At 35.7% G+C, this 14,257-nt stretch overlaps 1 protein-coding gene across 3 annotated transcripts in view; it reads left to right on the forward strand.

Moving 5' to 3' along the window:
- The first annotated feature begins 452 nt into the window (after window positions 1–452).
- Window positions 453–14,257, forward strand: part of HAPLN1 (hyaluronan and proteoglycan link protein 1) — a 44,302-nt gene continuing 30,497 nt past the window's right edge. For 2 of the 3 annotated variants that reach the window (XM_056112475.1, XM_056112477.1), the window contains exons 1-2: window positions 453–650; window positions 9,191–9,315. In XM_056112475.1, coding sequence (XP_055968450.1) covers window positions 9,216–9,315 — 100 coding nt within the window. In that variant the 5' untranslated portion in view covers window positions 453–650; window positions 9,191–9,215. Of the gene's footprint in view, window positions 651–8,423; window positions 8,575–9,190; window positions 9,316–14,257 lie in introns of those variants that run through there. The other variant, XM_056112476.1, reaches the window with a different exon arrangement.

The following is a 14,257-nucleotide window of genomic DNA, read 5'->3' on the forward strand; positions in this document are numbered from 1 at the left end:
AAAGTAATTAGTTCTAACGAACTGGTTAGTTTAAGTGCCCATAAAGAAGGTTGGTTACATGATTTCAGTTGCTTTGAGAATGAACAAATCCCTCAACTAGAGAAGATGTAAATGAGAAGTATTTCATTTTTAAAGCCTAAAACACTTTCAACGATCTCTATAACTTAGAAACATATTAAGTTGAATCTTTCATCACTAAACCAATTTGGAAATTTAATGAATTTAGCTGTCAATATTTGCCAAGTTAATTAAAGAATATTCTATTCTGCCTTTTTGTGCTGTGTAGACACAGTCTTTTTGGCTGGTACAAGCTTTGTTACTCATAAGCTAATGAACTGAATTCTGATGAGATCATGTTTTGACGTAGGATGTGGACCAATAATAAACCTGCTCAGGGTCTTGGAAGATATTTTAAAAGTGAAAGCCAAAAGAGGTGGGGACTGCATCAAGCAGAGGAGAGAAGAGATTAGTTTCTGCTGCTAAAGATCACTAAAAGATTTATTTTTGTTTTTATCATGACTTAAAATAATCAGATACCTCAGTAATTCATCGGTTATGAACTCTTCATTGTATTTGGTAAAAGATTAGAATTGATATATATTTACAATATTTCTACACCATCTCTGAATCTGATCACCGTTTAAATTTATGTGAGTTGCTTCATCCTTATTGTTTTTAACTAGTTTAAAATTACAGGTGGAATTCAGTGGTGAACTTAGATTTGGCATTATCTAGAAAACTTGTTACTCTCACCTCTATCATGCCACCAAAACTCTCTTGTAGATAATTTGCAGTTGTATTTTTAGATTTAGTGTTAGTTTAATGTCTAACTTGACAGCTGTTGAAATTTTGAAGCTATAAGAAATATTTAAATTTTAACTGACATTAATATTTTGCTTGCTCAATTAGAAATACTTCTGCAAGTAATTTATTTTAATGTGATATTATCATAAATTCTCTATAAAATTTTTACTTCTAAGTATTTGTTTTATATGATATCTTCCTAAATATAATGACTGTGCTAAGATACTTGTCTTTATTTAGTTGGGTGCATATAAGCTATATTTAAATTCATTTTTTGTGTAACCTACATTTAAAGCAGTACTAAAACTTTCCAATTTTGTTCATATTTGTACATTAAATATAAAGAGAAAACTACTTTTCATGGTTTCATTGTTAATAAAACAGTAATAAAAATGAAAGTTCTTTTGTCTATTTTAAAGTTCATATTTGCTACTAAACTAAGAGAATCAGCTATCTAAGCTCTTAATTCCTCGAACATTGTTTTATAATGTTTTAGAAAACAAAAAGTTCTGATTACTACATATACCTTCTCTGGTAATTGCTTTAATATGCTTATGTTTAAGTTCTATCTAAGTTGCATTTTATTAGAGAAATGTCTATTTTTTGTAATATTATTAACTTAGCACCAAACTCCTTGTCAGTTTTCAAAAATCATTTGCTATTATTGGTAATGACATTAGGTTATTTGGTTTTATGCTCAGAGGAAAATCTATTTTCTGCATAATTACATATTATTTCATATGATTCTTTGTTTCTGATGCTAGTATGTTATTTGGTCTTGGAATCAAAAAAGAGAGAACTCATAAAATTAACTCTTTCCTGTATAAGTATGTCTAGAATAGTCCTCAGGGAAAAGTTTCTTATTCACAAAAATGTAACATAGATACATGTGTTTCTTGCTTATTTTCAAGAAAATATAGGCCAGAAACAAAATTTAATATTTTTATGATAACTACCTCAGCTATTTTTATTCTCATAATTTGATTATTATTAAAATCCACGTACACATGATGGCACTTAGTATAATAAACTATAGAGAAACTATGAGATAGCCAGAGATATGATAGTTTTACTAAGTTATAATCTGTTAGATGTAATAATCTTTCAATAATTGTTCATTAATTGATTTGTTCTTTGATGATTTTCTTGGTCTTCTAATAGAAAAAATATTGTGTTCTCCATTCTATAAAGGATGCATTTGAAATAGCATAACAATGTAATGCTCATATTCATTATGGTCTAGTTTTTAAAATTCTGTATCATTTTAAGATAGCAAATTAGAATTAATTACCCAATGATAAGACAAAAGGCTTATTTTTAAATATCAACATAATCATTAAAATATATTGCTTGACATGTATTTATTGACTTTCTCTTAACTATCTGGTTAAAAAATAGCCTACTAAAACAGAAAGTCACACCCCCTTGTTATCTATCATCTTAGTCCAGAAAACTAGAAATCTCACATAACTGAAAATTGTTTGAGTTAATAGTAAGGATACCTTCAAAGAGTATATAGACTAACCTCATAGAAACAGGAAAAAACTATATGAATTCTATGGTGTTTGTAATACACTCTAGGACTTTGAAACCATAAGTCTCTGTCCATCTATTATATATATATGCACATATGCACATATATCCAGATATATACATATATATATCTGTATATCTTGTCCTCCAATACATAGTAAATTATACAGTAGAGTTAGAACTAGAATACTGAGATTCTATTGAGAGAGTGTGTGGAATTTTCTATTTGGCCTGAGAAAAACAGTCTTAATGACTGCCATGTAAATAAATGTTTAGGATAGGAGACATTTTTAAAGGATTTTATGGTAGTGTTTCTGGAACACATGCTTCTCACACTTATGATGTGTGGCTACATTTACCGAAGGACATCAGGAACACACAATGACCAAGAAAAAGTCCGTTTTTACAACAATTTCAACTAAGATTTGTTTCCCTCCAAGTCATTTGTTTTGGATTTTAACAACTACTTTGTAGTGCTATTATCACATTTGAAGACACTCTTGGTTAAAGGTCACACCCCAAGATTGGAGAGTCATGTTCACTCTGCCTATTACATTCATAGCAAAGAACTGCAGCAAATATGATGTAAAATAAACATAGCTACAATATTATATTTGTAAATCTATACTATTAGACAACACAATTCCAAATGAAGGTATTTCACACAAATAAATGCTGAATAAAACGCAATTTATAAGCATCACTTTAAGGTTAGGATTTCATGTGTTGTATCACCCAAGAGTCTCAAATCTTGCTCTCTGTGCTTCATTTTCTTACTTGTTGAGCAATGCCTGACTGTTAGATATTCAGGAGTAAGAAAATTGATTTTCTGGATTTTTTGGATTTCAATAAATCCTTGCTGTTATTAGTGTGTGTATGCACTGCTTTCCTCTGCACATCCTATGTATTCAATCTGAAGTTTGTAGAATTCAAAGATAACACCAAATACAGTTTGTGCTTATATACACGTGTATCTTTTATGTTAAGAAAATCAATTAACAAAAAGATAAAACTACTTTAGACTCCTTTAATAAAGATGACTTTGCAGCTAACCCCTGTCTCAAAATTTATTTAAAGCAGATTATATGGGGCAGTAATCCTACAATGACGCTCTGTAATCAAGTGAAGGATTGCTGTGTTTGTCCTGAACTCAGCATTGTTTTTTGATTTGTTTCGGGGTTATTTTTGGAGGGGCGGGGGAGTCTTGGGCTACACCTTGCCCTGCAGTCCTCGTGGGGCACTCCTGAGACTGTGCTCAGAGCCACACCTTGTGGAGCTCAGGGGACAGTATGTGGTGCCAAAGATACAAACTGTCTCGACCTCAACCACAGGCTAGATGAGCACTTTAACCATTGTAATATCTCTCTGGTCCCAACATGGCATTCATCTTATGAGGCATTATTATCTCTTCAATCTCAGAGACAGCATGCAGAATAGTCCCTTTGTTATACCTTTGTTGCATTTTAAATGCCGTCCTTCTTTGAGTGGCTCTTTATTCCCCTTTAGTTTCCCTCTTCAGAGCCTCTCTATACTTCTCCCCAATTCCGTTTTTCACCTTATTCCTATTCCTTTTACTCTCTTTGCCATGGAGTCCTGCAGGCAAACCATATTGGCTTCAGAAAGAAGAAGAGGGTCCCAAGCTGATGCTTTGAATAAATAGAAGCCCTGGTGAAAGATCCAGAGACAATCTCACAAGTTTCCAAGACTGATTCAATAAAATAACAGTCATCCCAAACTTACAGAAAACAAGTCATGACAAATAATCCTTCTTAATGCTGAACATATGTATTTATTTATATTCATATATACTGATCCTTGTATATATACTGTTTATACAATATATTATATTGTCACTGTCACTGTCCTCCCATTGTTCATCGATTTGCTCGAGCGGGCCTAGTAACGTCTCCATTGGAGACTTTGTTGTTACTGTGTTTGGCATATTATGTAAAATATATCTCGCCCACAAAGCAGAGCCTGGCAAGCTACCCGTGACGTATTCAATATGCCAAACACAGTAATAAGTCTCAAAAAAATGGAGACGTTACTGGGCCCGCTCGAGCAAATCGATGAACAACGGGAGGACAGGACAGACAGTAAAATGTATTACATATTTTATTTTATATATAACAAATATATACTTATGCTTATTATTGTATATATTGTGTATACTTATTTTTACAATAATATATATTTATTTATACATGTATATATTTCAATTGCTAGTCATTTGGAAATGAGAATCTTTCCAAATTTAATCATATCCTTTTAAATCTTTGCCTTTCAAACTTTTATAAACATAACAGCAGTATAGAAACCCTTCAAAATCAGATAAGGTACCAATAATCTACCAAATATTTTTTTAAGAATATACCTAATGTGGCTCATTCCACTCAAGAAATACTTTAAATTAAAACAATATTGGCAAAGATATGGGCACTATAGGAAAAAAAGGAAATTAGAGAGGGAGCTCAAGACGTAAGCACAGTATTTGCGGAGTTTCTGGACTCTTTGGAACTCAATCACGAGATAAAGAACACTGGGTGAACTTTACTTTAGAGACACAGGACATAATAATAGTAATAATAAATGTACACACTGCTTCTGCTTTACATGCTGGCACTCCACTATTCAAGGTTCCATTTCCAAAACTGTCAAGCTAATGATTACAGACTTACCTCAGTTGAGTTGATCTGAGAAATATCCCTTATATGGGACAGTGGCAAGCATGAAATTATTTTAGGTCATATGTGTGTGGTGCTGGCTCCTAAGGCCTAAGAAACAGCATGCATGACTTCTGCTTGCTTCTAATTCTCCAGTACTGAATACAATAATATTAACATAGATGCTTACAGGATAGTAATTGGTTGATTTGGTATTGGACTCCTGGTATTAGTATATCTTTAGTTCTACCAAAATGATTTGTCTTTACATTGGTTTCCAGCTGTGCTTAAATTTCACCAATGCAAAACTGTAAAATGACAGTCTTAGCCTGTGTCTTTAACAGTGGAACAGACATATTTCTGTGCGACTCATAGCAAAGCTGCCTGAGGTATTATGGCCACAGGGCTATATTAGGCTGTAAAAAGAAGGTAAAGGTAAAGGTAAAGGCCCTCCCGTTGATCGTCGATTTGCTCGAGCGGGCCCAGTAACGTCTCCATTGGAGACTTTGTTGTTACTGTGTCTGGCATATCCAATACTCTCGGTAGCTTGCCGGGCTCTCCGAGAGGGGCGGAGGAATCGAACTCGGGTCGGCCATGGTGGCCGCTTGTAAGGCGAACGCCCTACCCGCTGTGCTATCGCTCCAGCCCTATCAACATATAAGTCACAATGAAGTTAAAATGCTAGTTCATGTTTTCTTAATTTTGTTCATATCCAAAGCTAAAACTTTTTTACCTAACATACTACATATTTTTAAAAAAAAATATTTTATTTTTCCTTTTTGGGTCATACCCGGCAATGCTCAAGGGTTCTGCACCAAGAATTACCTCCTGGGTGTGCTTGGGGTACCATATGGGATGCGGGGGATCGAACCCTTGCGTGCAAGGCAAACGGCCTCTCTGCTAGACTATCACTCTGGCCCCCTATAATCCTACATATTTAAGGAAGGCAGCATTACAAAATATAAAGTTCCAGACTGATCCTATCATTTGTCCAGGGAAAACCAGTGAACAGACCAAGGCACAGCCCTGCTCTTCATGGACCCCATTGAGATCTCCCAATGCTGTACTTGCAGTTTAAGTACCTGAAGTTTTTGTCCCTAAGGTTCCTTTTTAAGTTTTAGTTTTAATTTTTTTTTATTTGGGGGTCAGGAGTTGAGGGAATGATATGGCTGTTAGGCCACCAAGTTAGCAAAGATCGTTTCCTCCTTTCTTATCTCTCCTATCTAGAGTGCCTTCAGCCAGTGTGGGGTGTTCAGAAGTGTTCAATGATACATGCCTCTCCTCTACTCACAGTCACTTTTGATGGGCTTTGTGAAGGTGACAGGACTATGCTGCTGGTGATGGGCTCAGCCACCAAAGCAGTGGTAGGAATGTGACATTATAAATGGTGCAGGGCACAACAGCCTTATAATAAATGTCATCTAGATTCTCATAATAAAGTTCAAATATTTCATTTATATTAAAATTTAGCACAAGCCAAAGATTTTTTTTTCTTTTTTGAGTCACACCCGGCGATGCACAGGGGTTACTCCTGGTTCTCCACTCAGGAATTACCTCTGGCAGTGCTTAGGGGACCTTTGGGGATGCTGGGAATAAAAAACCCAGGTCGGCCGCATGCAAGGCAAACACCCTACCGGCTGTGCTATTGCTCCAGCCCTGGCACAAGCCAAAGTTTTTGAAGATCACTGTAGACTCAAGTCTTAACACTTCAGTGTAAAAAGGCAACAAAACAAATAAAAGCTGAAGTTTCTCTTTTAAAAAATGCAACACAAAAACAAATGCAAAGTAGGTATTGTTTTAACTTGAAGTCAGTGCAAACTTTGCCACCTCCTAAATGTGTGACCTTTAGCTTGGTAGATGTCTGTGTTAGGGAAAAATAAAAATATTTGCTTTAGTATTATTGAGATGACTGTATGAGCCACTGTATACACAGTGCTTAGCACAGCACTGAGCTACTGGTAGACCTTAAATTAAAAGGAAACCTTCAATTAAAAGGAGCTGTTGTAATGTTTATTATTTGTCAATACCCAAGATGTATGTGTTAAAATTGTGCCTTGGGACAGATAATTAACTCAGTAAAATAAGCTTTTAGTGATACAGCTTTAATGCTGTTGCATGGAATTAAAGGAGATATACAAAAATGTGTATTATAGTTTAGGTGAGAATATACAAAAATCAAGATGAATGCAGTGATAGAATACACAACCCCAGCCATGCATGTGTTCAGATGTACAACTCCCTATTGATGAACACATTCATATGAAAATTAATGCAGCAAATTCTCTATCACTGCTCTTCTAGACCCTTTACTTAGAACGTCGCCCTTCTTTAACAGTCAGATTTGTTGTCGTCCTCACACCCTCTTGTACCCAATCCCCAACCTTATAGCAGAGCGGCATTTATCACCTCTTTGCTAATTTGCTATTCTTAACAACAAAAGTCATCAGCTTCAAAAATGTTTCCCTACAAGTGAACTTCTGAATTTAAGATTGATATATCAGGAGCTGGATAAACATGATAGTAGTTTAGGCACTTGCCTTGCATGTAGCCTGGTTCCATCCTGAGCACCACATATGGTCGGTCCCCTGAGCATGTCTAGGATGGATCCCTGAACACACAGGCAGAAGCAAGGCTGGAGAATCACTGGGAGTGGATCCAAACACCCCGGCATAAAAAAATATTAGTTCATTAGATAGTATTTTGAAGATGATACTCTTTACTTTCCTAGGAAAACATAAGTTCATTAATTTGCTCTCCCACCATCATCCTGTGACAACATGAATTAAAATAAAGGGGTTATAGCAAACATGAAAGACTGAAGCCATAAGTTTTACAACAACGGGTATTATAAAGGAAAAGTCAGAGATGTGTCTAATGTCTGTCCTAGGAACAACTTGAATATCTTTCTGTGATTCGTGTATTAGCTTCTGGACGAGAGCCTGTCTTGCAAGAACCTCCAGGAACAGATTTGAGGTCTTCAATTATTCCAGGGAGTCAGGGTTTCCTGGAAAAAACAAATTAGTGTGAGAAGCCAGCACTGTGTAATTTCAGATTTAAAAATAGCCAAGTATTGTTAAGGCCGCTGTGTGCATGAGAGGAAAGAGAGTCCTTGTGATTTTTTTTGCCCTGCTCCACATTCAAACAGAGGAGCTGCGCTGAAATCCTTGCCTGGAAAAGACGGCAAAGGTCAGAAGGTTTGTACCTCTTGGAATCCCTTTTTGTCCTTCCAATGACAAAGTTTGGGGAGAGTGTCCCCTTTAAGCAAACACTCTTGCAGTAAAGGACAGTCAAGTAACTGCTTTGCCTCTTTCGCTTAATACCAGAGCTCTGCCTCTGTCTATTTTGGCTTTTCATTTGCCTAATTGCCCTGACTGTTGGCAAGGAGGTTGCCTGCAGCCGTGGCTCTGCTGCCTGCAGAGACCCTACCTGGCAGTTGAAGTTGGTGCGTCAGCATTTTAGGTAGAAATGAATGAAAAATCAATCAGGAGGACTGCCGCAGCAGCATGCACAACTCTAACCTAGTTTGTCTGTGATTTTCAACTATTCATCGTAGAGCCAAGCAGTATTTAAGATGGTAAGTGTGCTGCTAACGAATGTGCTGCTCCATGCTTACTCAGTAATTTTTTTGTCCTCTTCTCTGTTTCAAACAAGCAAATATAATGTGCTTAGGAAGCTATGTGTAAAATGAATAATGGTATCAAGTTCCATGTAAATATTGTCTACTTGACCGAGGAAGATTCAGTTACTAATTAAACTGGGTGGTAAATACCTATATATAAATATATCAAGTTGTAAGTTTTTGAAGTTGTACTTCAAACTTTAATGTTCTTAAATGTGTGTTGTTTAATGTTCAAACTTTAATGTTCTTAAATGTGTGTCTGTCGAGGCCACACCACTTTCTGATTTGCCACTTAACCCTATGTCAAAAGTATAGTGTTGTAATTATTTAATTTTGCAGTGCTGCAAAGATAGAGTTAAACACTTTGAACTCTGGCTACTTCAGATATACTGAAATTGTTCAGAGCTGCAGTCTTCAGCTCCCAAAGACAGCTACTCTAACTTTCTGTAAAGATTGGGTTAAACATTTTTACAGACCTATTCTATGATGATAAGGCGGTAATAAGTTATGCAGTGCAACACGCCAAAGCTTCCAAATCTGACGAACCTCTTCCTATGTGATGCTCTCACAGTGAAGAAGACCCTTTGGCTACAAAGATGAAGAGTTTACTTCTTCTGGTGCTGATTTCTATCTGCTGTGCTGATCGTCTTTCAGAAAACTATACTCTAGATCATGACAGAGTGATTCACATCCAAGGTAAGAAAACATAGGTTCGTGTATGAAAGTCAAATTAATTTCAGGTTACTTAGAGCTGAGTTCCTTCGTGTTGCTTCGTGTTTCTTATTTTTAGTGCTGCAGCACTGACTTTGTATTTTCTTTTCTGCTAATTGGTGAACATGCTCCCTGGCTTTAGAAAGGTATTGCATTACAGTAGAGGTAGAATGGGAGTCATTTAAAGGGGAGTGACTTTAGAATGTTCAACTGCAGGAAGTTGATGCAGTTTTTCAAGGTTGGTATGTTTGTTTAAGTACAGTTGCTATCTTCTAAGTAGAATGAAAAGCAAAAGTTAAAGTAGAAGATGGAAAGGGGGAGAAATAGAAAGTGAGCCTAAGATGTATGGTTATTCTGTTAAACATTAGAAAGAATATGAAAATAAGTTAGATGAGTTAAGGTTCAGAAAAATGGATAACTTACCTTATCATTGTCTCCTTTAGTAATGCTTTAGCTCCCATGGGTCAGTCAACTGCCCATGTATCTTTCTGTTCACTTCAGCTGATTCCTAAGCCCGAGAGCTAGAGCAAGTTCTGAGGCTGCAGTACAATGCAGCTATTTCTTCAGTCCCAGTTTCAGAAGAGGGACATCCTGCAAGAGAAAGCTATGAGATGTATGAAATAAGAAAAAGATGACTTTAAAGAAGATGAAGCTTCTCTTTGTCCCTTTGTCTGATGAATAATTAAAATAAGAATTACAGAATTTCAGTTTTAACATTTAATTTTAGATGAACTCTGTCTGGGGACGAGACACATTATAAGTCAGGTCAGAGTCATAAAGCACTAAGGTATATCTTCAAGGTCAAAAGTGCAGTCACATAAAAGTGCTTTCATTGTAGAAAAGTATAACTTGTGAAGGTCAAAATGATAGTATAAGTCTGACTGAAAGCATTTTCCTGTATTTATTGTGACTATCCTAAAAGAATTCTGAGTTTGACAGTGTCTAACTATTTTGGACATGTTTCTTTCAGTTCTCTTTGCTTCTAACAGTTCTGTTTTTTCACTGTTAGACCATAAATAACAATAGAATGAGCATAAATTTTACTATGCATACTGCTGACTCAGCTATTTCCTTTAATGCATATACAAGAATCAAAATTGTTTCCTGGAAACTTAGGATATCATGCAGAAATTTCTAATAGAGATAAACATCCTTACAATATTTAGTCACAAAATAACATATTTTAGACCAAAAATAATGCCTAATTATTATTAACTATAATTTTAAATATAATGTAAAAGTAATTTTAGCTAGGATTTTAAGTTATTGGCTGGATGTCTGCAATATTAACCGTGTACAAACCATTAAATCTAAATCACACACCAAATATGAAAGCAATATTTTTTAAACTATAGTTATATTATTAAAATTATCCCCGGAGAGCCTGCATACCACATTTGAGTTTTTATAGCAAGTGAAAATTGTCCTCCAGTCTCTTTCCTGCTCAGAAAATTTTGTGCAAAAAATTTTTGATGCAAGGGACCAGATTACACATGTTAATTAAGCCATAATCCATTCTTTACTTCATTGGAAGTAAACTTCCTTTAATAGCGAATAAATATTCTTAAATAGTTTGTTGTGGCTTTCCAGAAATACAACCATAGCACTGGATTTTTGCTTCTAGTAGTTAATATATTAAAGTCCATGAATTGGAATTTATTTTAAAATTGCTCCAACTAAATGTTTTTATCATGTCTTGTAAAATAAATTGGAAAAAAGTATCGATTTTATGGTGAAGTATGGAACTGAAATTTCACCAGTAAACTTTGTCAGCAATGTACATTTGTTGATTTTCAAAATGCACCCCAAAACTTACATACTGTTGTAGCTGAATTTTATTCAAATTTTTTAAAGCTCAAAAAGAACAAAAGCAAAACATTTTTTTCTTTTTTCTTTATGATAACTTTCATATTGAATGTTCCTATTTATCTGCCCCTTAGAAAAATCACAAGTGGCTATCATAATCTCAGTTGTCTTTTATAAAACAAATGTAAAAACATATTTTGTGGTAGGTAATCCTTAAAACAAATAAAATTCATTAGTTAATGATATATTTTATTATTTTTTTCCACTTAAAATTTCAGTTCATCAAATAAGGTCCAAAAAGAATCTAAGGGAGAAGCTCCCATATAACTTTATTAAGAATGAAGGGAACTGGAGAGAAAGTTCAGTGGTTAAGACGCTTGCCTTTCATGCAGCCGACTTGAGTTAGATCCCCACTACCAAATATGGTCCCTTGAGCCTGAGTACAGAATCAGGTATAAGCCTCGAGCACTGCCAGGTGTGGCCTCAAAACCATAAAGAAAAAATAAATTTGAAGCAGAGAGCTAGGATGATAGTTCAAAGGAATGGATTTCAGGCTTTGCATGACAGAAGCCAGAGTTTGATCTCTGGCACCACATGGTCCCCTGGCACTGAACTAGAAGTGACCCTCAAGCACGAGGAATGTTTTCAAAACCAAACATCACATTGCACATTGTACAACCAGATGATAAGTCACCTAAATCTTAAATTTCCAAACTTAACTCACAAGAATTCTGAGCTTCTCTCAGTGATACAAAAGCATAGAAATTTCACTTTAATCCAAAAATAACTTTTTTTCTCCTGTTTTCTTTTATCATTTTTTTGCACTCTAATTTATGGGGTGGAGTGATAGCACAGCGGGTAGGGCGTTTACCTTGCACGAGGCCGACCTGGGTTCCATTCCTCCATCCCTCTCAGAGAGCCTGGCAAGCTACTGAGAGTATCCCGTCCACACAGCAGAGCCTGACAAGCTACCCATGGTGTATTCGATATGCCAAAAACAGTAACAACAAGTCTCACTTGGTGTCTCTGGAGCAAGCAGATGCCATTGGGCTACACTAGCACTCGACAGAGACGAGTGGAGACATTACTGCTGCCCTCTCTAGCAAATCAGTGAGCAACAGGGATACAGTGCTTTACTCTAAGTTACCTGGGACTAGATAAGATCAAAGGAGTAGTGCCAATCAAGCCCAAGTTCTCTGTGGCAGCTTCGATAAAGGTGTTTATCATTTGATAACATCTTCTCAAGGTTCATACATATGTGTTACCTAATCTTTTGAAATCTTTCTCCTAATTTTGTTGGAGATTGTGGGAAAGATAGAGTGACTAAAAATAGAATCTGAATTTCAAAAAGTTTGTTGATCAGAAAATAAATTGTCTATAGTGTAGACTACTGCGCAAATAGTTTTTAGTGAAAAAGCATTTATCTGGTGATGAAAAACAAAACTCTAAGCTCTCCATGGAGGTAACATCTTAGATAAAGTTTGTACATGAACTAAATAATTCCCTTTATTTTCTTGAATTAATTTTGATGACTGATGAAATATATTTCACTTGTTCACAGAATCTGCTAAAAGCATGCAATTAGGTATTAATTTATATATCTCAGTTATTGTCCTCGGTAGACAATAATGATTTGCTCAGATATTTCTATAAGAAGAATTAATAGCTGATACTATCATCTCCATAACATTCTCAACTAATGGATTATATTCCTCATTTATTGATGTGTCTACTCAAATGACCTCTGAATCATTTAAAATTTGAGACCATTGGGGAAAATGTTATATGCCTTACCAATCATTCAAATGAACCTTTTTTTTAAGGTTTTTGGGTCCCACTGGTGGTTCTCAGAGCTTAATCCAGGCTTTTCACTAAGGGCTCACTCTTTTCAAGGCTCAGGGGGTGCTATGGGGTGCTGGAGATTAAACTTGTGTTGGTCTTGCACAAGATAGTACCCACGATACTATCGCTCCAGTTTCACAAATCACAATTTTTAAAAATTTGGTTCAAGTTCAAAACTTCCTTGTGTAGACTTCCAATTACCAATTGAGGATGATGAATATATTTTTTAATATAACTTTTAAGAAGATATTTGCATATGGGTTGGAATAGGGACAGTAGATACAAAGCACTTGCTTTGCATGCAGACAACATAGGTTTGATCCTCAATACCCCGAGCATCGCCTAGAGTTATCCCTGACCACAAATCCAGAAGCAAGCCCTGAGTCCCATTGTATGTGGTACCCCGAAGCTACAACAACAACAACAAAAATAATTTTGATAGAAAGAAGATACATTTCTATGACCAATGTAAAATGTAAAATACTGTCAATATTTTACAATGACTAGTCAACCTAAACCTCATCAGAGAGAAGGTACTTCCTACTTTACTTCTGTGTCCACACTGTCAATATTTTACAATGACTGCTCAACAAAAACCTCATCAGGGAGAAGGTACTTCCTTCTTCACTTCTGGTGTCCACACTCAGGTCTCGTGGTAAGTTCAAGAGAATTTTTTCGGGCTGGAGTGATAGCACCGCAGGTAGGGTATTTGCCTTGCATGTAGTTCAATTCCCAGCATCCCATATGGTCCCCTGAGTACCACCAGGAGTAATTCCTGAGTGCAGAGCCAGGAACAACCCCTGTGCATCGCCAGGTATGACCCAAAAAGAAAAAAGAAAAGAGGATTTTTCCCTAATGCCACTCACTTACTTAGATCTTGGACAGTTTAATCACCTTAAGTCTCAATGACCTCATCCACAATATTGGTGACTAATCACTGTTAACGGTGCCAGATGGAATGGAGCCCAGAGCCTCACACATGCAAGGATGCTGAGCTACATCCTAAACATGGAGTCAGTCACTGCTTAGTCTACAGACTTTTGTGAAAATTAAATGAGATAATATATGGAAAAGAGTCTGGTACTGATTCTGGCACACTATAAATATCCAATATTAGTTGTTGTCATTATATTTATGGCTCCTTCACTATCATGAACATCTAATTTTTAAACACAAATAAAGCACAAATACTTGTTTAAAAAATATATAGAAGACTCCTATATGATTTGCATAGACAAATACCAGTGGAAGTGTTTTTGTTCTTTGTTTAATAATGGTT

The sequence above is a fragment of the Sorex fumeus genome, unplaced genomic scaffold (genome assembly GCF_029834395.1).
Source record: "Sorex fumeus unplaced genomic scaffold, SorFum_2.1 ptg000018l, whole genome shotgun sequence".
NCBI lineage: Eukaryota > Metazoa > Chordata > Mammalia > Eulipotyphla > Soricidae > Sorex > Sorex fumeus.